The sequence below is a fragment of the Onychomys torridus genome, chromosome 12 (assembly GCF_903995425.1).
Source record: "Onychomys torridus chromosome 12, mOncTor1.1, whole genome shotgun sequence".
NCBI lineage: Eukaryota > Metazoa > Chordata > Mammalia > Rodentia > Cricetidae > Onychomys > Onychomys torridus.
Window position 1 is genome coordinate 3,164,677 of NC_050454.1, and position 25,207 is coordinate 3,189,883.

The 25,207-nt window shown below is 44.7% G+C and overlaps 1 protein-coding gene across 1 annotated transcript; it reads left to right on the forward strand.

Moving 5' to 3' along the window:
• The first annotated feature begins 3,850 nt into the window (after positions 1-3,850).
• LOC118594073 (nmrA-like family domain-containing protein 1) lies at positions 3,851-23,624 on the forward strand. Its single transcript, XM_036203861.1, has 5 exons — positions 3,851-4,068; positions 11,470-11,708; positions 14,608-14,854; positions 16,054-16,244; positions 23,091-23,624. Exons 1-5 carry the CDS (start codon positions 4,029-4,031, stop codon positions 23,286-23,288), a joined length of 915 nt encoding a protein of 304 aa, XP_036059754.1. The 5' UTR covers positions 3,851-4,028; the 3' UTR covers positions 23,289-23,624.
• The last annotated feature ends 1,583 nt before the right edge of the window (positions 23,625-25,207 follow it).

A 25,207-nucleotide genomic window follows, 5' to 3' on the forward strand; every position in this document is an offset into this window, starting at 1 on the left:
GCTCAGGCCTACCACTGACTAACTCTTACACTTAAACTCATCCAGTTTCTGTTAATCTATGTGTTGCCATGTGTTCCATGGCTTTACCTGTGTGCCATTACATGCTGCTCCCTGGACAGCTGGCATCTCTCAACTTAGCCTTCCTCTTCCCAGAATTCTCCCTGTCTGCTTATCCTGCCTATACTTCCTGCCTGGCTAATGGCCAATCAGTGTTTTATTAAATCAATGTACAAAAGAATTGTCCCACAGCAGTCCCCTTCTCTTCTTTAGAAAGAGATTGCATTTATAATCAACCACCTTTAAATAAAAACAAACATTTATAAAGAATATTTTGGGAATTTGGATGTAGCTTCTCATACTACTTCCTGCTGATTGGGGCATTGACAATCTTATGGGGATCCTGAGAAAATTAAGAATTATAGTTAAATTTTGGCTGTATAAGTCTGTGAGGTTATACTGACCTTTCAGGGGGTCTTGGTTGATCAAACCATATTAGCCCAGAAGCAATCCACAGGTTATCATCTTCTGTGGAAACAAAAGCAGAACCTCTTTTCCAAGCAACGTATCCTTAGACACAAATTTTAAAGTCAAGACACCTTTAAAATATACATATGGGTTTAACTGAGTAGCCCCTATAATCAACTGTCTGCAGTTAAAATTTTCAAAAACAACATAATAATATCCAGATTCTTTGTGTAATTTCCATCTTTATGTGGCTTAATGTTCATATTATTCCTTTTTGTTGTTGTTGTTGTTGTTTTTTCGAGACAGGGTTTTTCTCTGTGTAGCTTTGCACCTTTCTTGGAACTTACTCTGTAGCCCAGGCTGGCCTCAAACTCACAGAGATCTGCCTGCCTCTGCCTCCCAAGCGCTAGGATTAAAGGTGTGCACCACCACTGCCAGGCTTAAAAACTTAATTTATTTATTTATTTATTTTTAAGAGCAGAGAACCAAACCCAGGGCCTTGCGCTTGTTAGGCAAGCACTCTACCACTGAGCTAAATCCCCAACCCCAAAACTTTATTTTTAAAGCTATTTATCTTTATATAACTATCTATATTCCTCTTCTTCTCTCTTTCAGGCCTGCGTACATTTTTACACATACTGTAAACCTTTTAGACTTTTATTCCATCTTATTGTGAATCTGTAATCAGTTTTTAGCCATTGATTTAAACGGCAGTATGACTAGGACTGAAGAGGCAACCCTGGCTGTTGGCTCTGTCTACTTCAGCTTCCCAACATAGCAGAGATACATTTATTGACAGCTCTGGGGAACCATGCTCACCACCAACTCTGGGAAGCAGTGGGTCTATGCCTCCATACAACAGCATGTAGCCCAGAAACTTTTTTTTTTTTTTTTTTGGTTCTGTACTAAATCCACCATTCTGTGCTCAAGTCTGAATGCTACGACATCTCTGTACTGTAGCCTGCATGAGAGACACAAGTAGGAAGCTGTTATTGGCTCTATTATTGTGTATTTAGAAGCCCCTATTAAACTCTTTTAGGCCTTATGGAAAGTCAAGAGCCTCAAGTTGGTATGCTAACAGGTGCAGACACATAGATGAGGCACAGAGTCAGAGAGACAGCAGAAAACTGTAGGTGGAATTTCCTGTCCTGCCAGCCAGCTCCCAAATAACTACACAGAAACTAATTAATTATAAATGCTTGGCCGATAGCTTAGACTTGTTACTAACTAGCTCTTACAACTTAAATTTACCCATATTTCTTATCTACGTCCTATCATGTAGCTTGGTTCCTTTCCTCAGCACAGCATGCTCATCTTGCTTTTCTCCATGTATCCTGGCAACTCCACCTCTCTTCATCTCATCCTGTCTTCAAGTCCCACTTAACTTCTTCCTGCCTAGCTATTGGTCATTTAGCTCTTTATTAAACCAGTGAGAGCAACATCTCTTCACAGTGTACAGAAGGATTATTCTACAAAATTTCCCCTTTTGCCTAATGAAAAAGGAAGGTTTTAGCTTTAACATAGTAAAACTATATACAAAAAAAAAAAAATAGTTATCAAGTAAGAATTACAGTTACAATATCTAGTCCTTTGTATTTGGCAAAAATATTCTATTATCTGTCTTACCTTTGTGAGTTTAAAGTTTTATACCTTTTTATCATAGCTAAAGAAAACTCTAAGTCTAACTATTTAGTCTTTAACTCCATCAAAGACCCCAGATGTAATATTACCGAATGGCAGGGACATCTGGCAGCCTGAACCCAAAGTTTCTCTGCAATGTTGGGGCACCATCTTTGGCCTACAGGCCTAGTATATCTGACAGACATTTCTGAGAAGCAGGGGATTTTGAAGGACTGTTATACCTTGTCTTGGCAAAGTTTGGCAGTTGCTTTCTTTTGTGTTCTGTTTGTCTAATTTGGACAGCATAAAGGCAACAGTCGAGACAACGGCAGTTTCTTGCCCAAATGGTCAGCTTTTGCTATAAAGAAAGCAAACTCCACACAGAGGTTCTTTGATGCCCATCATTTTCTCTGAAGTAGATTGGTGCTGCCAGGAGAAGACGTATGTGACTGCCATGAAAAGCCTCAGGTTATTACACATCTTAAATGCCATATTCTGTAGGTCTTTGAAGTGTCTGAATACTTTCCATCTATCTAAATATCTCTGTTTAACCCTGAAAACATACCTAATATGACTACAAGTTTGATTATTATAGATGACTAACTACTAACTTGCATTTCTTAATTATACATTACATTTCTAAATGAGTTGCATAAGCACAATACTCCAAACAAGAGCAGAAACATATATACAGTATAACAAAAATAATTTTAAATTTGTATCAATAAACCAAAATCTATACCAATGTAAAAGATTTGAGGTTAATAGTTGTTCAAATGTAGACTCAATAATCTACCTTTTATCTCATCATTTCTATATTATATCCCCCTTTTGTCCTTTAGAAACTCCTTTGTTTAGCTTTTTTTTTTTTTTAACCATGATCAATAACAACTTGTAACCAACCCCTACCCCCGACAAAGATAAACATTCATAACCCACAGAATGACCAAAAATTACCCATTCCACCTCTTGGGAATGTGGGTGTCATGTTTTCTAGACTGCTTCCTGTTGTCTTGGGGCATTGGGATCTTTAGGAGACCCTGAGGAAAATGGGACAATGGCCAAGCCCCAGGGGGGTCAACTGTATCATTTGCTGTCCAGTCTCTATGCAACAGGAAAGTTGCAAGGCTTATCTGAAGTCCTGGCTGGAATAGTCTGTGAGGCTGGACTATCTCAGCCAGCAGCCTTGAAGCTGCTCAGGATGCAGAACTCCAGGGATACTGCAACAGAGGCACTCTGAGATGCTGGACCACCTGGGCTACCATTTTTATTGGTGTCTGGTCCGCTTGTGAAAAGCAATGGAGAGGAACAGAATACAGTGATGGTGCTGTCACCACTGACATCAGCTCAGAGACAGGACCAGAGTCTAGGTTGAGCTTTATTCAATGGATAAAAAAGGGTAGCAAGTTAACATCTTAAAGGAATGGTCCTCACAGTGCATCCCCTCTAAAAGAGCAACTCATTCCACGGCCAGCAGGTGGTGAGCACACTCCTGAAATTACTGATGCCTGTACCTCAGTTACTCCCTTGTCTGCCTGATTATGGCCTCCCGGGGCATCTAGACTCAGGCACTTTCTGATGACTGGGTCTGGGTAACGTTTTTTTTTTTTTTTTTTACTCTTTCAGATACCAGCTAGGCTGGAACGTTAGCTCAGAACAAATAGACTATTCAATTATGTGTGTGCAGATCTCTTTCTAGGGCGTGGTGCACAGAAGCACCCCCCCCCCCCTTTCTCTGCATGAATCATTGCTGGAAAACTGCAGAGTCAGAGTGAGTGAAGGACTGAGTGGAACAAGAAAGCTTTACAAGGGAGGGGCACTGTACGCTGGTGTGGTGCTCCTACCTGCTTATAAGTGTCACGCCAGAGAAGAAACGGCACTTCCTGGTTCTCTCTGCTGGCTGTCCGGGCTGCTCCCCATCACCTCTTTCTTTGCCTGGGAACATGGCCAACAGGAAAATAATCGCAGTGTTTGGAGCAACAGGTAAAAAAAAAAAGTATTTTTTGTTGTTATTGTTTTTTGTTGTTGTTTGTTTTTTGTTTCTGTTTTTGAGACAGGGTTCCTCTGCATAGCCCTGGCATAGAAATTCATGCTAACTTTGCTCTCGTTTCTGACTTCCGGGTTTTTGGTTTTGAGGCTCAGAGGGTGAGCAGAACCAACAGCCCTTAAGAATAAACTGAAAGATATCATCTTGTGCTTAGTGTTTTTGATGTGAGCTGGTTAACTTGACTGTAAAAAAAACTGTTAGAAAGGTAAAGATAAAGACAGTCTTCCCCATCACTGGCTTACTTCTCCGTGCAAGTATCTTTTGAAACTGAGCTCAGCAAGGGGTGGCACTCCCACTCACTGCTGGATAAGCTGCAGAGGCAAGCAGGAAGCAGGGAATGTGCAGTGCCTGGCCACCACCACTGTGACGTCAGGTGGAGGTGAGAAGCCTGTGCCTTTCGAACTAACCTCGACTCTCCACTCTTCCCCGACAGTTTGAGCCATCTTTGCAAATTGTTGGTCAAATCAGTTGAGGCCTATCCCCCAGCCTCTTAGTGATCCCTTTGAAAATGTCAGCATATGGTGTCTCACCCCAGGAAATACAGTCTTGGCTAGCGTCCTCCAAAAACCTCCTCCCCAGTGAGAATTCCTAGACCACTGGATTTCCTTCCTTTTTCCTTTTAAATTGTTTATTGTAGTACAGTGTGTGTGTGTGTGTGTGTGTGTGTGCAGGTTGTGATCCTGGACTTGGAAGCAAGCCCTTTATTCACAGAACCATTCTGCTGGCTCTTCCTTGCTGTTTTTCAAATGCATACCTCTCTGGAGCCTTTGTACCTGCTCCCCCAGCTAGAAAGCTCCTTCCTGTCACTCACTCTGGTTTTTCCCACACAGCATTCAGGGCTCTGTCCAGATGTCACCTTCATGGGTATTTCCAGACCTCCATTTAAAACATGAGATTTTGTTCTAGCCAAGTCACTATCTGGACCCTCCCTACCTTAACCTGTCTTTCCTGTCTTTCCACACTGGAAAACAAGCTCCACATGGCCAGGGAGGCAGGTTACTGATGTGCCAAAAGGAAAGAAAACAAAGAAGAAGAAAAAGAAAAACAGGCTGGGGACTTTCGAGATAGTACACGCCTTTAATACCAGCCCTTGTGAGGCAGGTGGAGCTCTGTAAATTCAAAGCCAGCCTGGTCTACATACAGAGTGCTGTGTCAGGCCAGCCAGGGCTGCAGAGTGAGACCTATCCCCAAAACAAAAACAAAAGCAGAGTATAGCCAGAATGTTTTTCCTGAAAGACAAAAGTCATGGAAAGGTTTTGAGCAGAGGAATGGCATAAGTTTTCTGGGGAGGCTAGAAAGGAAGTCTGAGATAGGCAGAGGGCGCCTGTGGGCTTAGGTCCACTGAGATTTGATCCCAGTTGTTGTGATTTATTATGCGGGGACCCCAAGGGTGTCTCCAGCGAGCATGCAGAGAAACAGGCTGGCATGCTGGGCAGATGCAGCAGCGGGCTGGTGGGTGACCCACACTCCAGAAGGGCATGGGAGTGGGGCGGTGGGTGGACATTCACAACCCAGACGTTGCATTTGCGCAGGAATGATTTATTACAACAGAGAGATAAAGAGCAGACAGGAAAGAGGGAGAGGAGAGAGAGAGAGAGAGAGAGAGAGAGAGAGAGAGAGAGAGAGACAGAGAGACAGAGAGAGTTTTTGCTTAAGAAGAAGCTTCTGCGTTGGAAAGCAGGGCGGCCCCAAGGGGCAGCATTTCAAGGGAGCAGGTCAGGATATTAACACCAGTTTTATGTGGTGCTGGGAACTGAACCCAGGGCTTTGTGCATGCTTAGCCAGGGTTACCATTGCTGTGATGAAACACCATGACCAAAACAACGTGGGAGGAAAGGGTTTATTTGGCTTAGTGTTCATCATCGAAGGAAGTCAGGACAGGAACTCAAGCAGGGCAGGAACCTGGAATTAGAAGCTGATGCAGAGGCCACGGAGGAGCCTGCTTACTGGCTTGCTCCCCATGGCTTGCTCAGCCTGTTTTTTTCAGAACCCAGGACAACCAGCCAGAGGTATCCCCGCCTACCATGGGTTGTGTCCTCCCCCACCGATTACTAATTAAGAAAATGCCCTACAGGCTTGCCTGGCTACATCCTGATCTGGAGACATTTTCTCAGTTGAGACTTCAATGGCGAAATAGGCAAACAGTACCATCTGAGCTACATCCTCAGTTCTCCTGAAACTTAAAGAAAACTAAAGTTTAGAAGTTTGGGATTGGGTTTCACTGTGATGTTTTCATATCTACATGTCATTATACATTTGTTCTCATCCACCACTCCCATCTTTACCCATCAACCTTGTGTGTGTGTGTGTGTGTGTGTGTGTGTGTGTGTGTGTGTGTGTGATGTGAATAGTGAGCAATGAACATGGATGTGTAAATGTCTCGGCAGTGTGTTGACTATGTTCTTTAGATATATACCCAGAAGTGGTACAGCTGAGTCACATGGTAGCTTTACATATTTTTTTTTCAATTCACTTAACTTATTTATTTATCTTATGTGTATATTTCTGTGTGTGCATGTCAGTATGCGCATATTACATGGCATGCTTGTGGAAGTCAGAAGACAACTTGCAGGAGTCAGTTCTCAACTTTCCACCATGTGGATCTCGGGGATTAAACTCAGGTGGTCCGGGTTGGCAGTAAGTACATGTAGCTGCTAAGCCATCTCACCATCCCCATTTTTAACTTGTTGAGAAGCCTCTATACTGATTTCCGTGGTGGCTGCACCAGTTTACATTCCTGCCGATGGGACACAAAGGTTCCCCTTGCCCCACATCCTGCTCCAGCATCTGTCCTCATTTGTTGTCTTGAGGGTAGCCATTCTCACGGGGGGTGAGACAGGGTCTCAAGCAACACTAATTTGCATTTCCCTGATGGCGATGTGTGCTGAATGCTTTTTCAAATATTTATTGGCCCTTTGTATTTCTTCTCCCATCCACATACCATTCAGGTCCCACTCTGCTTAGCTTCCAAGATCAGATGAGACAGGCCAAGTTCAGGGTGGTGTGGTTGTAGACTATTTCTTCTTTTGAGAACCGTCTCTTTAGTTCATTCGCCTATTTATCGATTAGGTGACTTTTTATGTGTTTAGTTTTTTTAGTTTTTTTCATATATTCTAGCTATTAATCTCTTGTCTGATATATAGTTGAGAAAGATTCCCCCCCCCACTTTCTTTTCTTGGCTATGCAGAAGGCTCTTAATATCTGTTTGTTTTGTTTGTTTGGAGACAGGGTTTCTCTGTGTAGCCCTGGCTGTCCTGGAACTCACTCTGTAGATCAGGCTGGCTTCGAACTCACAGAGACCCACCTGCCTCTGCCTTCTGAGTGCTGGGATCAAAGTGAAGCGCCACCACCGCCTGGCAGCAGCTTGTAATCTCATCCATTGATCCTTAGGATGAGTTGCTATGATCCTGGCACCCCTGCAGAAAGGGTCTAACCTTGAACTTACAAATGCTGGGGTATAGACAAGTATCATTATGTCTGACTTTTGTAAAATTGTTCTCAGCTTCTCTTCTTGTGGGTACCCACGTGATGTACCACTGATTAACCCCAGAGGAAGAACTACCATTTCACAAGTTGGCTTTGCCCATGAGCCTCGGGTGGTGGCCAGTGGCAAATTGGTTAAGGGTGAATGAATAGGTAGCCAAAATTTATCAGATGTTTGAGAAAAGTCTCCCCATGAAAATTAAAACTAAAACAAACTCATAAAAAGAAAACAGAACAGGTAAAGGGGAGGGAATGGTTGAAAAAAAGAATGAGCACTCAGTGGGCTGTGGTGTAGTTTACTGGTAGAATATTCAAGTCTCAGAGTCGGCAGGGCATGGTGACAAACACCTATAATACCAATACTTGGAAAGTAGAGGAAAGAGGGTCAGGAGCTCAAGATGAACTTGGATGCATTGTGAGTTCACAGCTATTCTGGACTACAGGAGGCTCTGCTCAATAACAACATAAAGAAAAACAAAATCCCCCAAGAAACAAGAAAGCTGAGCATGGTGACACTGGCCTGTAACTCCAGCATGCAGGGAGCTGTGACAGTAGGATTGCTAGAAATCCAAGGCCAGCCTGGGCTACATAGCTTGTTCCAGGTTAGCTGGGGCTACAGAGTGAGTGCTGGGCCAATTTAGCAAGATCTTCTGGAGGGAAAAAAAGCTGAGTGTGGTGTTGCATGTCCTTAATCCCAGCACTTGCAGGGCAGAGGTAGGTGGATCTCCCTGAGTTTAAGGCTAGCATGGTCTACATAGCTAGTTCCAGGTTAGCCAGGGCTAAATAATGAGACCCTTTCTCAAAAAAACAAAAAACAAAAAACGAACAGCAAAAAGAAAGCAGGCTGAGCAAGCCATGAGGAGCAAGCCATGAGGAGCAAGCCAGGAGGCAGTGTTCCTTCCTGGTTCTGCTTCAGTTCCTGCCTCTAAGTTCCTGCCTTGAGTTCCTACTCCTGACTGGAGCGTGACCTGAGACTTGTAAGATGAAATTAACCCTTTCTTCTCAAGTTGCTTTTGGTCATGGTGTTTTATCATAGCAATAGAATCCCTTAACAAAGGCAGAAATTGGTACCAGGATTTTGGAATATTACTGTGACAGACTAGGTCACGTTTTTGAGACGATTGTGGAAGGAATTGGAAACTTTGGACTAGAAAAACTACTGAGTGCTCAGTGCTTAGTGAGCTGTTATGGGAATTTAGAAGATAAGGTTGAAAGCAGTGCAGACGGAGGCAGACCGGCTTGTGAAGTTTCAGGGGGAAGTCCCTTAAAGACTTAATGGGGCTGTCTGATATTTTGAATTAAGAGTCTGTGGGTCGGGCTGGAGAGATGGCTCAGAGGTGAAGAGCACTAACTGTTCTTCCAAAGGTCCTGAGTTCAATTCCCAGCACCCACATGGTGGCTCACAACCATCTGTAATGAGATCTGGTGCCCTCTTCTGGCCTGCAGGGATGTGTGCAGGCAGAACACTGTATACATAATACATAAATAAATCTTAAAAAAAAAAAGAGTCTATGGGTCATTAAGAATGAATAGATTAAGACTCTGGGGTATGGTGGTGCACACCTTTAATCCTAGCACTTGGGAGGCAGAGGCAGGCAGATCTCAGAGTGAGTTCCAGGACAGAAAGGACTACACAGGCGAAAGGAAGAAATGAAAGGAAAGAAAAAGAAAAAGAGAAAGAAAAGAAAAGAATCTGTGGTTCTGGTCAGCTGGGGCTGAAGAACCAGCTGTGACTAAGAAGAGAGCAGCGGGCTGGAGAGATGGCTTGGAGGTTAAGAGCACCAACTGCTCTACCAGAGGTCCTGAGTTCAATTCCCAGCACCCACATGGTGGCTCACAACCATCTGTAATGAGATCGGGCGCCCTCCTCTATGTACATAATAAATAAATAAATCTTTAGGAAAAAAAAAAAGAAGAAGAAGAGAGCAGCATCACTGATTTGAAATCTTCACTGAAGTGTTTCCTCAGAGTCAGCACACAGAAGTTGTGGTTCAGAGCCATCAAGGTGCTGGTAGCCAAACTTGGTACTATGTAAGAGTCTTCCCAGGTGGTGATAGTTTTGAAAGCATGAAGTCATGGAGAGCAGCTGAAGCTTGGTCCTGTTGGAGGCCAGGAGAGACCATTGAAGATGCAGCCACAGTTGCAGTAGAAGAGTAGTTGAGACTGATACTATGTAGCCAGTCAGAGCCCCTGAAGAGAGCCCCCCTCCGCCCCCCAGAGGCTATTGGCCAAGGTGCTGCCCAGCTGCAGCAGAAACACCTCTATTTTGGAGACATCAGTACCATGGAAGGACCACCAAGGACAGCAGCAGCTGTGGCGTGGAGCCTGCCGGAGTCTGTGAAATGTACTGTCTCTCACTGTGTAGATGGCAGAGCCTGAGAGGAAGAGCTACTCAAGCCCCTTGGAGCCAGAATGTCTGACACGGTGTGTTACACCGCTGGACTTCAGTTTTGCTTTGAATGCAACTGTTTCCTGGAGTAAGAAAGTATGTGACTTAATTTTTACATTACAGGAACCCACAGTCATAAGGCCTTACATATTTTAGAGAGACTTTGAACTTGTAAAGAGACTCAACTTTTAACTTGTAATTTTTAAAGATGGTGGGGCTTTTAAAAGGTGGAATGTGTTTTATATTGTGATGTTGATATTAATATGAGATCTTGGGGATAAACAAGAAAGAAAAGGTTATAGTTGGTAGTGATGCATTTTTGTGTCTATTTGATAAGATGTCAGTTGTGCTGGTTGGGTTTTGCCAACTTGACACAAACATAGGCAGAATCCAAAATAGTTAGTCTCACAGGGCAGTAGGCAGAACTATCCAGGACAGGCCTCCAGTCACTTTGATGGAGAAATCCAAATGTCAGTAACCCAGCACAGCACCTGGCATATATTACAATATCCAGAGAACACAAATTAGGTGATCCTGGGTTAATCCTCAGCACCGGAAAAATTTGAATAGACATAAATATTATATATAACTGGAGAGAGAAAGAGAATCATTCAAGGGGTGAGGACTAAAAACAAAATTTAAAAAACCCAGACTATCTATGTCTGCATAATAGTGCTTAATTGTTTAACTGGGGGTCTGCACCTGACCCTGTGGCCTGCTTTTTTCCTCCAGCCTCTCCTGGTCCTCTCCCTCTTTGGCCAGGATAGTTTGAAAGCCATGGGATGCCTAAAGTTTCCATGGTGCCTCCAGCAGTGGTTCCTTCAGTAATAGCTCCATGTGCAGCTGGAATCTTCTTTTTAAAATTTATTTATTTTTATGTGCATTGACTTTTTTGCCTGCACTTATAGTTTGAGCAAGGGTGCTGGATCACAGACAGTTGTGAGCTGTCATGTGGTTGCTGGGAATTGAACTCAGGACCTGTGGAAGACCAGCCAGTGCTCCTAACCACTGAACCATCTCTCTAGCAAAAACTATTTTGTTTTTGTTTTTGTTTTGGTTGTTTTTTGTTGCTGTTGTTTCGAGACAGGGTTTCTCTGTGTAGCTTTGCTCCTTTCCTGGAACTCACTTGGTAGCCCAGGCTGGCCTCGAACTCACAGAGATCCACCTGGCTCTGCCTCCCGAGTGCTGGGATTAAAGGCATGCACCACCACTGCCTGGCTATTTTTGTTTTTTCTTTTTTTGGTTTTTCAAGACAGGCTTTCTCTGTGTATCTTTGGAGCCTGTCCTGGAACTCACTCTATAGACCAGGCTGGCCTTGAACTCAGAGAGATCCGCCTGCCTCTGCCTCCCAAGTGCTAGGATTAAAGGAGTTGTGCCACCACCGCCTGCAGCTGGAATCTTCTAGTGAGCGGTTTTTGTTTTGTTTTTTTCTGATCGTGTGTTTCTTCTTCTCCTGACCTTGCAGGGGCTCAGGGTGGCTCTGTGGCCAGGTCTATTCTGGAGAACAAACATTTCGCACTGAGAGTACTGACCAGGGATGTGACTCGGAAAAATGCCCTAGAGTTTCGGGACCTTGGTGCTGAGGTGGTCAGATGTGATCTGGGTGACCCTGCATCTGTGGAAGAGGCCTTAAAAGGGGCCCATGGAGCCTTTGTGGTGACCAACTTCTGGGACCATCTCAGCAAAGAGAAGGAAGTGTGTCAGGTGGGAGACAAGCATCCCTTCTTTTCCCCTTAAGTCCCTTCCCCCCCCCCCCCCAACTCTGTCTGTTCTAGTCTCAGTTTGGGCCCCACAGTAAGCCTCGCTTTGCAACATTCCCCTTGGCACATAGGAAATATATGCACTTTAGGTACTTGCTGAGGGTTGGTATTTGAGAAGGAGTCGCTTAATAGACGCAGCTGTTAAATCCTCCATATATTACTGTTTGTAGGAGGGTGGGATGCCCCATATACATTGAGGTTACTTGGATAGCAAGTGGGGAGATAAAATATGACCAGTATATTTACACTTCAAGCGGAGGATATGGGGATGAATTAGTAAAGAAAGGGTGCAAAGAAAAAGAAACAAGCAAGCAGGTAAGTGGAGTAACAGCTCCAGGAAAGGAGGGTTTGTGTGGGAAGAGTGTGAACCGGTGCTGTGTGCTGTGACTCAGCTCTGCTGTGTATAGCACTGAGCAGAGATCACACCCCAGCCACGACAGTGGGGTGAGGGAAGAAGGCAATTGTGCCTGTGCACAGCAGTGGAAGGGAGCTTTGTGTGCAGGTTCGTGCGTGTGCAAGAGGAGGGGGAGACAACACTACATCTTTACAGTTAGAGACGTGCTAGGTTGATGAGCTAAAAAAAGGAGGCGCGCAGCGTAAACACGTTTTCTAGGGTTAGGGAGCTGAGAGGTGAAAACTCTGTGGTGTGTTAACCAGCATGCGAGGCAGAGACTGCCTTTCCTTTGTTACTTGTTTTTGGTTTTGTGCAGGCTGGCTTTGTACTTACTTGGTAGCCCAGGCTGGTCTCCAATTATAGCAATCCTCCTGTCTCAGCCTTCCAAATGCTGGAATTAGAGGTGTGAGCCACTACAGCCAGCCAAGAACTGTTTTCTTTTAGATTATAGGATCTATCCTCCTGTGAAAATTCCCTCTCCCTGCCCCCCCTCTCTGTGTGTGTGTAAATTTGAAAAACTCATCAAATTTTATTTCAATTAATTATTTATTTATTTAGTTTTTTTTTTTAGATAGGGTTTCCCTGTGTAGCTTTGCATCTTTCCTGGATCTTGCTCTGTAGACCAGGCTGGCCTGGAACTCACAGACATCCGCCTGGTTCTGCCTCACAGTGCTGGGATTAAAGGCGTGCGCCACCACCACCCAGCTTTATCAAATTTTTAAAAAGTTATGGGGAGCATCAGCTACCTGCAGAAATGACAAAATTCAGGAGAGTAAATAATGGGCAGAGCTGTCCTGGGAATGATTGTTGAACTGAGCATGCCTCTTCATGTTTGCCAAATTAATTTTGGAATGTCATAGTATTAAGTTCTGGGAGGGTGTGTGCCAGGTGCTCTGCCACTGAACTCCACACTCAGCCCTTTATTTTTTAACTTTTTTATTTTGAGACATGATCTTACCATTTGCCCCAGCTAGTGTGAATTCAGTCTGTAGCTCGGGAAGACTTCGAATTTGTGATCTTCCTGCCACAGGCACCCAAGTAGTTGGGATTTCAAATCTGTGCCCCTAAGCCCAGTTTCTCTACCTGCCCCCACCCTTAAAAGTATCCCTTGGATTCTTTTTTCTTTTTCTTTTTTTTTTTTTGAGACAAGGTTTCTCTGTATAGCCCTGGCTGCCCTCGAACTCAGAGATTTGCCGGCCTCAGCCTCCTGAGTACTGAGTTAAAAGGTGTCGGCCACTACCGCCTAGTGTGTTTCTTGAATTCTAATTCTGACATTCACACATGCGTGCATGCACACACGCACACAGACACACACAGACACAGACACACACACACCATGCACACACACCACGCACACACACACCATGCACACACACGCGCACACACACACACACACACACACACCATGCACACACACCACGCACACACACACCATGCACACACACACACACACGCGCACACACACCATGCACACACACATCACACACACACACCATGCACACACACACACCATGCACACACACCACGCACACACACACCATGCACACACACGCGCGCGCACACACACACACACGCGCACGCACACACACCATGCACACACACACACACACATACACACACACACCATGCACACACACACACACATACACACACACACCATGCACACACACCACGCACACACACACCATGCACACACACACACACACACGCGCACACACACCATGCACACACACATCACACACACACACCATGCACACACACACACACCATGCACACACACCACACACACACACACCATGCACACACACGCGCGCACACACACGCGCACGCACACACACCATGCACACACACACACACACACATACACACACACACCATGCACACACACCACGCACACACACACCATGCACACACACACACACACACACGCGCGCGCGCACACACACACCATGCACACACACATCACACACACACACACACACCACGCACACACACACACCATGCACACACACACACACACACCATGCACACACACACACGCACACACACACACACACACACACACACACACACACACACACACGCACACACACACATGCACCCCAAACCTGAACCTAAGGCTCTTTGTCACTCCTTAGCTTCACATCTGACTGCTACATGAGTGTTTACAGGTGAGAGTGAGACAGAAACATCGAGGAAAAGAAAGGGAGTGTGAGGGGGAGGGAGGAGGAGAAGGGGGTGCTGGAAATTTAGAACTAAAAACAAACCAACCAAAAAAGAGAATCCATAAGTGAGGTGTGGGGAGGGGAGGGGAGGAAAGTGAGAAAATATACATTTATGTGTATACGGATTCCTCCATTTTCCCCACAAAATGCAAATGGCGTGCAGATATCAGAAAAAAAAATATAAATGTATATTTGTGTGCAAAGGATTTAATTTTGACCCTCAGGGAAAGCTAGTGGCAGATGCAGCCAAGCGCCTGGGCCTGAAACACGTGGTTTACAGCGGCTTGGAGAATGTGGATCGGTTGAGCGGGGGCAAGCTGAAGGTTCTGCACTTCGATGGGAAGGGGGAAGTGGAGGAGTATTTCTGGTCCATCGGTGTTCCCATGACCAGCATCCGCTTGGCGGCTTATTTTGAGAACTTCCTCACTGTGTGGAAGCCAGTGAAAACCTCGGATGGTTACTACACCCTAGGTAAACACTGTGGTCATGAAGGTCCACCATCAGCTGTTCCTGCCTCCTCCCTTTCCTCCTGTTTTCCTTCCATCCCCCACTTCCTGCCTCTTTTCAGTGGACACACTGGTTTTCTTGGACCAGTGGCCTGTTTAGAGGGCCACTGAACTGTCCTACACTTCCTAGTGACAGCCACACCCCCAGAAGCCAAGATTGGACTGGATACGGGAAGCACACAGGTGTAGATGGAAGTTTCTGATCTGCGGCTGCTCCTAAATAATCACTCAGGAACTTAATGTTAATTGTAAGTGCTTGGCCAATAGCTCAGCTAACTCTTACGTTTAAATTACTAGCTAACTCTTACATTTAATCAACCCATATTTCTTATCTACTCTCTGCCAGGTGGCTCATGGCTTGTACCTCATTTTCTACATGTCCTGCTTCCTCAGTATCTGCTGGCGTCTCCTCTCTTTGTGACTCCTCAGACTCCATCCTTCTTCCTCCCAGAATTCTCTTAGTCTGGCTCTCCTGGCTAACCTTATCCTGTTCAGCTATTGGCCAGTCAGCTTCTTCATTAAGCCAATCCAAGCGATAAATCTTCACAGAGTACAAAAGGACTATTCCTCAGCACACAGGTTACTTTCCCAGCCCTCCATGATAGCATTCCCCATGTGTGTAGTTAGCTCTGTGTCCTCAAGCCTCAGCTTCCTCATGTCTTTTGGGAGAGCTGAACAAGATGGCTACTAGGAGTCCTAGCTGCTTTAGCTGACCTTTAGCAGCAGTCGAGGACAGGATCCCATCATCAGAGTCAGTCAGTCACCAGGGAGCATAATCTCCCAGGAGATGGGTCCCCAGCCGGCTCCAGCACAGACTGCACGGGGTTAGAGCGGCCCCGGGTGAAGAGGTAATGGCCACTCCTATACAGGATCCCAAATATTCAGACAGCAGCACCGGGTGTCTCTTAGCCTGTCTCTACTGTGGGAAGAGCTGACATTTCCTAAGGAACCACCAGCTTTTTATAGCCCTGTGAGAACTAGTGACTGCGTGGTTCCATGCCCTTCATGCCTTCTGAGGGCTGCTCCCCACAGAAGGGACCTACAGCAGCTGCTTTTCAGGCCTCTCATGTAAGTGGTTAGACTTGATGAAGTGACTAGCTTGGGGTGGAGGACCTGCCAAGGATGTGATACTACAGCTTATTTTTTATTGGTTTTTGAAACTAGCCCTGCCCATGGGGGATGTCCCAATGGATGGGCTCTCTGTCGCCGACATTGGAGCAGCCGTCTCCAGCATTTTTGATTCTCCAGAGGAGTTTGTAGGCAAGGCTGTGGGCCTCAGCTCAGAGGCCCTAACAATACAGCAGTACGCCGATGTTTTGTCCCAAACACTGGGGAAGGACATCCGAGATGCAAAGGTGAGTCCTTCTATTGTGTGAGACATGGTTGCCTTCTTTTTCATTTTTAAAATTGATTGATTTTTGGTGTGTGTGTGTGTGTGTGTGTGTGTGTGTGTGTGTACATGCACATGCCATATTATATGTGTGGATGTCAGAGGACAACACACAGAAGTCAGTTGTTCTTGTAGTGAAGTTTTTGCCAGGACTGTGGGTCAGCTCTGTCCCACCAGCCAGACAAATAACCACACAGAGACTTATTATTAATTATAAATGCCCTGCAGATAGCTTAGACTTGTTTTTTTGTTTGTTTGTTTGTTTTTTTGTGTTTGTTTTGTTTTGTTTTGTTTTTGTTTTTCAAGACAGGGTTTCTTTGTGTAGCTTTAGAGCCTGTCCTAGATCTCACTTTGTAGATCAGGCTGGACTAGAACTCACAGAGATCTGCCTGGCTCTGCCTCCCGAGTGCTGGGATTAAAGGCATGCGCCACCACCGCCTGGCTAGACTTGTTTTAACTTAGCTCTTATAAGTTAAATCAACCCATTTCTATTTTTCACTTGCTGCCACATGGCTCATGACCTCATTTTGTACATGTCCTGCTTCCCCTGTGTCTGGATGGTAACTCCCTGACTCTGCCCTTCTTCCTCCTAGCATTCTCTCTGCTCCTAACCATCTACTGGTCAGCTCTTTATTAACTGATGAGAGTAATACACATTTACAGTGAACAACAGGATTATTCCACAGCAAGTTCTCACCTTCTACCACATGTGGCTCATGGGTTAAGCTCAGGTTGTTAGCTAGGTGGGTAAGAGTCTTTACTTGCTGAGCCATGGGCCCAAGACAGGGGTCTAAGTAGCACAGGCTGTCCTCAGACTTGATGTAAATACCCCGGCCCAGACACCCTTGCCCTGGGATCACAGCCACCACAGTCATGCCTGATTCCAAAGGTGAATTCTTTGATGATCAGTGTGACCACAGGAGGCTACCTCAGCTAACATCCCCCTGATCTATACATTCATTGGGGTTATCGGTGGATTTGGAGGGGAACCCAGACTCTCAGAAGAGAATGCTACACTAACAAACCTTCACTTCTTTTGTGGCTTTATTTCTTTGGCTCTAGGTTCATTGGCTTGCTAAGGAAACTAAATTACTTTCATAGGGAAGGAATTTAGAATCCGAAGATCAAGGTTCAATCATCTACGCTGTTCCTGCTCCCCTCATTGGCTCTCACTGTGGGTGGGGGAAACGGGTGCAAGTGGGGGCAGGGAACACAGGCATTCTAGTCTCCCAGCCTCAGCCTCCTCACTTTAGATTGGCACTACAGTGCCCACCTCAGGGTGCCCTTGTGAAAATGAGACAGGCCATATTTAGTCTACCTTAGAGATCAGCACACAGTAGGGATACATCAAGTACTGTGTGCCCACTGCTAACTTGAAGGAATTCATAGTGCAATCAGGTGTTAACTGTGTCATCCAGACTATCTGCCCTGTAGGTGCCAAGAGGACATTTTGTGAAAGAAATGGGTTTCAGGGCTGGAGGGTTGGCTCAGTGGTTAAGAGTCTTTTTGCTGTTCTTTTGGAGAGCTGGAGTGTGTCTCCCAGCTTCCACACTGGGAGGCTCATGATCACCTGTAACTACAGCTCTGGGGGGGCCTGACATTCCCTGCTGTCCTCCTTGGGCACCCTCAAACACAGCCATAAACACATACACATCAACAATAAAATAAATCCTTAAAAAAAGGAATGGGGTTGAAGAAACTCTTGAGGACGTTTAGTGAACCATCATAACCGACAGTGCCATGAGTCCCATAGGAGGCGTCTGGTCCAAAGTGTGGCAAGGATAGCTCTTTACAGACAAGTGGGAAGGATTGGTACCATTTCCCCACACAGGTGTTGACAGGGTCGGAGATAGAAGAGTCCTTTCTGTTGGTGCAATGACTGAGCACAGTAGTTGCAACAGAAACCCACAAAAGCCTCAAGAATTTATGTGTGGTCCTTGAAGAGATAGTTATCTACACTGGGTATCATTGTTTTGTTTGTAATAAAGATGCTCCAACAAAAGCAACTTAAGGGAGAAAGGGCTTATTGGCTCACAGTTCCAGGTTACAGTCCAACATTGCTGGAAAGTCACTGTGGTGGGAACTTGAAGCAGCTGGTTACATTCTATCCACAGTCAAGAGCAAAGAGCAACACATTAATTCTTGCATGCTAGTACCCAGTTTGCTTTTTTTCTTTTCATTCAGTCCAGAGCCCAGCCAATGAAATGACTGTGTTCCTTCATTCAGGGTGAGCCTTCTACCTCATTTGACCCAGTTAAGATAATCCTTCACAGGCATGCCCACAGGTCAAGCTAATCTAGACAATCCACCATTGAGATGCACATTCTAGGTGATTCTAGATTATGTTGAGTTGACAAACTAACCACACCAGTGTGGTGGCTCACACACCTGTAATCCCCACATTCAGGACGTAGGAGCAAGGAGGATTTTTGTGAGTTACAACCTGAGCTATAGAGTGAGACTGTGTCTCAACATCCTACCCCAGAAGAAAGTTTATTGAAGCTTGACAGTGGTGGTCTACGACTTTAATCCCAGAATTTGGGAGGCAGAGCCAGCCAGATCTACAGAGCAAGTTCCAGGACAACCAGGGCTACACAGAGAAACCCTGGTTCAAAAAATGAAACAAAACAGAAAAGAGAGTTTATTGACCCCAGTTCCTGAATGTCCAAATTCCCCTCAGAAATGGAAAGCATATTCCTGTCAGCACCAGCAGCTGTTGGTGTAGGGTGTCATTTGGATGGGGGAGTTGGGTAGGGGGTTTTAAATTCCCTCTCTCTCTCTCTCTCTCTCTCTCCCTCTCTCTCTCTCTCTTTTCCTGGCCAGCACTCACAGGAGGAGGGGTGTTGGTGGTGATTTTTGTGTGGACTTCCAATTCATGTTGGGTGTTAAGAGTTGTAAGGACACTAATAGATTTTTTTTTTTTAATTCTGGAAAACCATGATAGGTGTCAATCAAGACATAAAACAACTATATTTTCAGCCAGATGAATACCCCTTTAACCCCAACACTCTCGAGGCAGGGGCAGGTGGATCTCTGTGAGTTCAAGGCCAGCCTGGTCTGCAAAGTGTGTTCCAGAGCAGCGAGGGCTACATAGAGAAACCCTGTCTTGAAAAACAAAGAAACAAACCCCAAGACAAAAGAGAAAAACTGTATCTTTGAAACTAGGGTGTCTTTGAAACCACACAAAATTTCATAGAGGAAGTAAGTTCTTCCAAGCCTAAGAAGGCAGTCCTAACTCAAAGGTAGGCTCATGGGAGGTCTTGCAGGGTCTCATGCATAATTATATTTCCTAGTGGTCCGTCTCTTGGGGCTTTCACATTGGGTCCTGTTTCCTTTTTCTCTTGATGGTTTGACCTGTATAAGTAAGAGACAGAGGAAAGGGGAGGCATATGGATAATGGGATGCAAGGTATATTCATTTTTACAGGACTGAGTGAATACAGTTTTAGGTGGCTCTGGATCTTCCTAGCATTTTAGATGGATGCCTGGTCCCTAGCTGTTCTTGGACCATTTATTTGTTTTCTAATGCATTGAGGCTTCTCTAGCACCAAAAGTTCTGGGGCACTAGGAGCAGGAAGTTCTACAGGATGGCTAATACTGTTCTGTCTTGATGGTTAATTTTAGTCTGTCTTGAAGGTAAGTCCACATTCGCCCTCAGGTAGCAAAAAATGCTTAGGCATTATGTTGATTTTGGGAAGGATGCATCTGGCCACAAGGTGGCGCTCCAGCCCTCCTGGTTTAGTACCCTTGGGCCTCCAACCTGCCCAACTTCTCTAAAGAGAGGGAGCCTGTGGGACTGAGGGATTCAGGTAAGCAAAGTCCATCAGGGTCTTACCCTTTGTTCAGGACTGCCTGAACTGTCTGTCCAACCCCCGGGAAACACGGATCCCTCAGAAAGTGAGTTGCAAGAGAACAGATCTCAAAAATCCTGTAAAAATCTGCAGTAATAGATCCCTATTTAATGAGATTTGTTAGTTGTCATAGTTACAAGATGACAGTTTGACTTAAACAGATTTCCATGCTCCTAACATACATTATTCTGTTTTCAAACTCAAAGTTTTAAATATTTCTCTAATTAAATAAAAACATTTCTTTAAAAATTTTTATTTACATGTAAGTGAGATGAGTTTGTATGTTCACATGCATGCAGGTGTCCCTGGGAAGCCAGAAGAATGGCTCATTGTGAGTGATGAAATCCAAACCCAGGTTTTCTGCAAGAGCAGTATGCATTCTTAACCACTGAGCCATCTCTCTAGCCCTTACCTTTCTAATTTCAAAAATAACAAATGCTTATTACAGTAAGTGAAGCAATTATAAAAAAGAAAAATGGCCAGGCGGTGGTGGCGCACACCTTTGATCCCAGCACCCAGGAGGCACAGGCAGGCGGATCTTTGTTGAGTTTGAAACCAGCCTGGTCTACAGAGGGAGTTCTAGGAAAACCCCATCTGAAAGAAAGAAAGAAAGAAAGAAAGAAAGAAAGAAAGAAAGAAAGAAAGAAAGAAAGAAAGAAAGAAGGAAGGGAAGAAGGGAAGAAGGGAAGAAGGAAGGAAGGAAGGAAGGAAGGAAGGAAGAGAGGAAGGAAGGAAGAGAGGAAGGAAGGAAGAGAGGAAGAAAGGAAGAGAGGAAGGAAGAGAGGAAGAAAGGAAGGAAGAGAGGAAGAAAGGAAGGAAGAGAGGAAGAAAGGAAGGAAGAGAGGAAGGAAGAGAGGAAGGAAGGAAGGAAAGGAAGGGAGGAAAGGAAGGAAGGGAAGGAAGGAAAGGGAAGGAAGGAAGGGAAGGAAGGGAAGGAAGGAAGGGAAGGAAGGGAAGGAAGGGAAGGAAGGAAGGAAGGAAGGAAGGAAGGAAGGAAGGAAGAAAGAAAGAAAGAAAGAAAGAAAGAAAGAAAAAACCCACCCACTAACCTCTCAGAGATAACAAGACCTGGTGGTTTACTCCAATCCTTTTCTAGTACATGTAATATATATATATAAATTTATTTATACATTTATTTTATGTGCACTAGTGTGAAGGTGTCAGATCCCCTGGAACTGGAGTTACAGACAGTTGTGAGCTGCCATGTAGATGCTGAGAATTGAACCCAGGTCCTCTGGAAGAGCAGCCAGTGCTCTTAAATGCTGAGCCATCTCTCCAGCCCTGTATAACATACCTATTTATCTATACTTAAAACAACGTCCAGTGCCATTTCACTCAATGTTATGAACATTTTTCTATTTTGCTAAACTTCTTCAAATATATTAATATGATAATACGTTTTTATTGTTCTGTTGATGGACACATATGTGGCTCTTTACTTTTCTTTCTTTTTCCCTTTCCTGTTTTTTATTTCTTTGAGATGAGCTGGCCTGGAACTCACTGTATAATGCAGACCAGTCTTAGACTCAAAACAGTCAGTCCTCCAAGAGCTGGAACAGGAGTTTTCATTATTAAAAATTATTAAAAATGTCATGTGATAATCATGGATCTACTGGTCTGTTCTGAATTTGGAGGAAGTTTATTGCTGGGCTGAGGTTCAGACTTCTCAACACACAGAAGCCACACGATTGCGGTCGTCCATGTGTTTTTATTTCTCACACACATTGTTCTTTTCTTTTCTTCTTGGTTTTTTGAGACAGGGTTTCTCTGTAATGGCCCTGGCTGTCATAGAACTCACTTTGTAGACCAGGCTGTCCTTGAACTCACAGAGATCTGCCTGCCTCTGCCTCCCAAGCGATGGGATGGAGCACCACCACTGCCTGGCCTCATGCATAGTTTTCTAAGAACAAGGGGAGGGCCAGTGAGATGGCTTGCAGGGGAGGCAACTGAGAACTCTGATGATCTGACTTTGATCCCCTGGCCTCAAAGGATGACAGGAGAGAGCTGACTCCGGCAGGTTGTTCCCTGACCCCTACCCTAGTGCTGCACATGCATGTATGTGTATTCACATGCATGCACATGCATGCATATGTATGTGGGTGATATATATATATATATATATATCACAAATAAATAAATAAATAAACAAACAAATAAATAAATAAAATTTAAATTAAACAACAACAACAAAATCAAGTGGAACTGTATGGTCACAGCTCGTCTCTGCAGGGAGGGCAGCTCATATTGGTCAGATATTAGGGAGGATACCATTTCTTCAGTAGAGGCAGTTATGTATCTCGTTAGTGTAAGGCAGGAGGAAAGAACAGAGAACATCTCAGTAAGTATGGGATGTGCTCCATTGTTGTTTGGGTTTGCCTGGTCCTGGCAGAGGCTAGAATGATTGAAGGGGAAAAAACAAAACAGATCTCTAACCATGAAGGGAGGAAATAGATGGGCTATCGGCCGAGTAAAGAGCCAGCTCGCTGAGGAACTATTGCCTATGTGGCCAGGAGAGCAGACCCTTCTAGGGGCCTGCTCGGGGAATCCAGGAGAAATGCAGACAAGCACCCCGAAGATGCTCAGATTTACCTTATCCAGATGCTTGGACCTGAGACTGTCGAGTCTCCGGCATCATCAGCTGGTGCGTGGGTGTAACACCAACCAGGGCTGCGGCCAGAACCTGTGATCAAGTACATCAGTAACTCGGCAGAGAAGTACTTGCCTATCTCCACTGAACGGCACACTTAAAGACTATAAATAGTTTCACACAGTTTGGATCAGAATTTACCATCCAATCAGTTCATCAGTCAGTTTTCTGACAAACCGTGTGTGAGAAGTATTTCCGAGTTCCTTAGATCTTAGAGTTAAAGAATGTGGGTCTGCATCCCTACTGAGATGAATATGTAAAACTATTTTAAATGCAAACCGTAACATTCACTGCTTTCTTTCTTTTTTTAAAAGATCACCCCAGAAGCTTATGAGAAGCTGGGATTCCCTGGAGCAGAGGAATTGGCCAATATGTTTCGTTTCTATCAAATGAAGCCAGAGCGTGACATCAAGCTTACCCACCGTCTAAATCCCCAAATCAGAAGCTTCAGCCAGTTTATCTCAGAGAACCAGGGAGCCTTTAAAGGAAATGTGAGGAGCCTCAGCTGTTGAGGCTGCATGGTCTCCTGTCCCTCAGATCATGCTGTCCTTGCAACACAACATTCCCCTTTACAGAGCAGCTAAGTTGAGGAGATGATTGTCGGTACCATCTGAGGGTTCTCTATGCTTTCTCTCCAGGAGAGACACAGCAGTTGGGATTTAACACAGCAATTTCATTCTCTTAAAACTTTCCAGCTAGTGATTAATAGTAGTAGAGTTGTGCAGTGAATTGAGAAGTCCCAGAATACACTGCCTACTCCAGATCTTTCTGTCCAAGATCCAAGTTGTCAGGGACTAGGTGACGGGAGCCATAAGCCTAAGTGACTTGATACACATGCCGCCATATTTGGGCTTCTCTCCTCTTTTTCTAGATCTAGGCCTTGCTTAAGTCTTTATAGCACCAGAACCTCTTCTCATAAATACCAGAACCTCTTCTCAGAAATCAGGTGACTGCGCTGCAGTTAGGCAAGAGTAGATAGATAACCCCAGAGCAACATTCCCTGCTGGCTGAACAACCCATGATTAAAGTCCCCGACCTGCTTGCATCCCCCTTTGCCCCTGCCTATATACACCTTAAGGGGAAAATAAAATTTTGGAGCTTGATCAGACATCCTGTCTTGCTCTCATTCTTTGTGTCTCTAGTCCCTCTCTTTTGCTGGCCCTCCCTTCAGGTCCTCGTTGAAGACCCTGCTGGCCAGGGCAACTCAGAACATCTCCCTTAATATAAATGGGAGCTCACTCAGCTTTCTTCTGAATGAGGGATCCCCTTCTGAAATTTTCCTAGCAGCTCAGTTTTCTCAAAACTTCCAGCAAATTAAAAACAACCTAAATGACCATCAAAAGGTGAATAGACAAATGCAGTGTTTTACATATAGGGAAATACTATTTAGTCCTAAAAAAAGAATGAAGTACTGATGTATACAACATGCTGAGCTTTGAAAACATTGAACTAATTGGAAAAAAAAAAAAAAGCAGACAGAACAAGATAAATATTGCATGATTCTAATCATGAGAACTATCTAGACGGGCACCTTAAAGAGACAGAAAAGGTAGATAAGAGACTGGGGCAGGGAGGAAGTGAGTCACTGCTTAATGGTTACATGGTTTCTATTAAAGTTGATTTTTAAAAAAAATGGTTTGGACAACAGAGGCCACAGCTACACAATATTGTGAATGTAATTATTGCCAATGAATTGTATGCTTAAAATGGCAAGTTTTAGGTTGTGTATATTATACCACAATAAAATTTTTCCAAAATGTAAGTATTACAGCCCTGAGGGGCTAAGTTTCCTCCATACAAGTGTTTCAGCTCTGAGGGGAAAGGTATCCTGGAGTTTGGGAGCCAAGAATTACCATGAAGTCACACTGCACAACAAACCTCACACAAGAGATTTATTGGGAAAGACACAAGAGAGTGGCTGCCTCCGCTTGGGAAAGAAACAGCAGAGAGCTGAGTGGGAAGTAGGCTCATAGAGAGCTTCTTGGGAGGTGGTGTTTTTTCAGGGTGAGGATTGGTGGAATTTCAAGTCCTGAGCTTGGGTGTACTCAGGGATTGGTGGGTTTTCAAAACCTGGAAGTGAGCTTGGACTTTTTACCCTATACAAACTATTGTAATATTCAAAGACGGCCAAAGATTACATGCAGGGTTTTATGCTAGTGATGATAAGAGCAAGTTGGAAACTGGCCATGCAGGTTTAGTGCAGGGACCCTAAAGGCAGTAGTTCTAATTGTTATTTTTTAAATTATTATTAGTTGATAAGTTTTAGGTCCCCTGAAGGCCTCTCTGCCATGCCATCACAACAAATCAAATCGAACCAAATTGGTACGCCCAGGTCTAATGGGTAAAGTGCTCCTGGGTGATTCCCCAGGCCCCTCACAGAGAGGAGACAGGGACATGAGACCAGAAGAACCATGAGTCTGTTTTCTGGGAT

Bases quoted from the DNA above. Each gene is read 5' to 3' on its own strand.
- LOC118594073 (XM_036203861.1), top strand. From the start codon at position 4,029: ATGGCCAACAGGAAAATAATCGCAGTGTTTGGAGCAACAG. The intron at 4,069-11,469 runs GTAAAAAAAAAA...CTGACCTTGCAG, and splicing joins CGCAGTGTTTGGAGCAACAG to GGGCTCAGGGTGGCTCTGTG. The intron at 11,709-14,607 runs GTGGGAGACAAG...TTTGACCCTCAG, and splicing joins AAGAGAAGGAAGTGTGTCAG to GGAAAGCTAGTGGCAGATGC.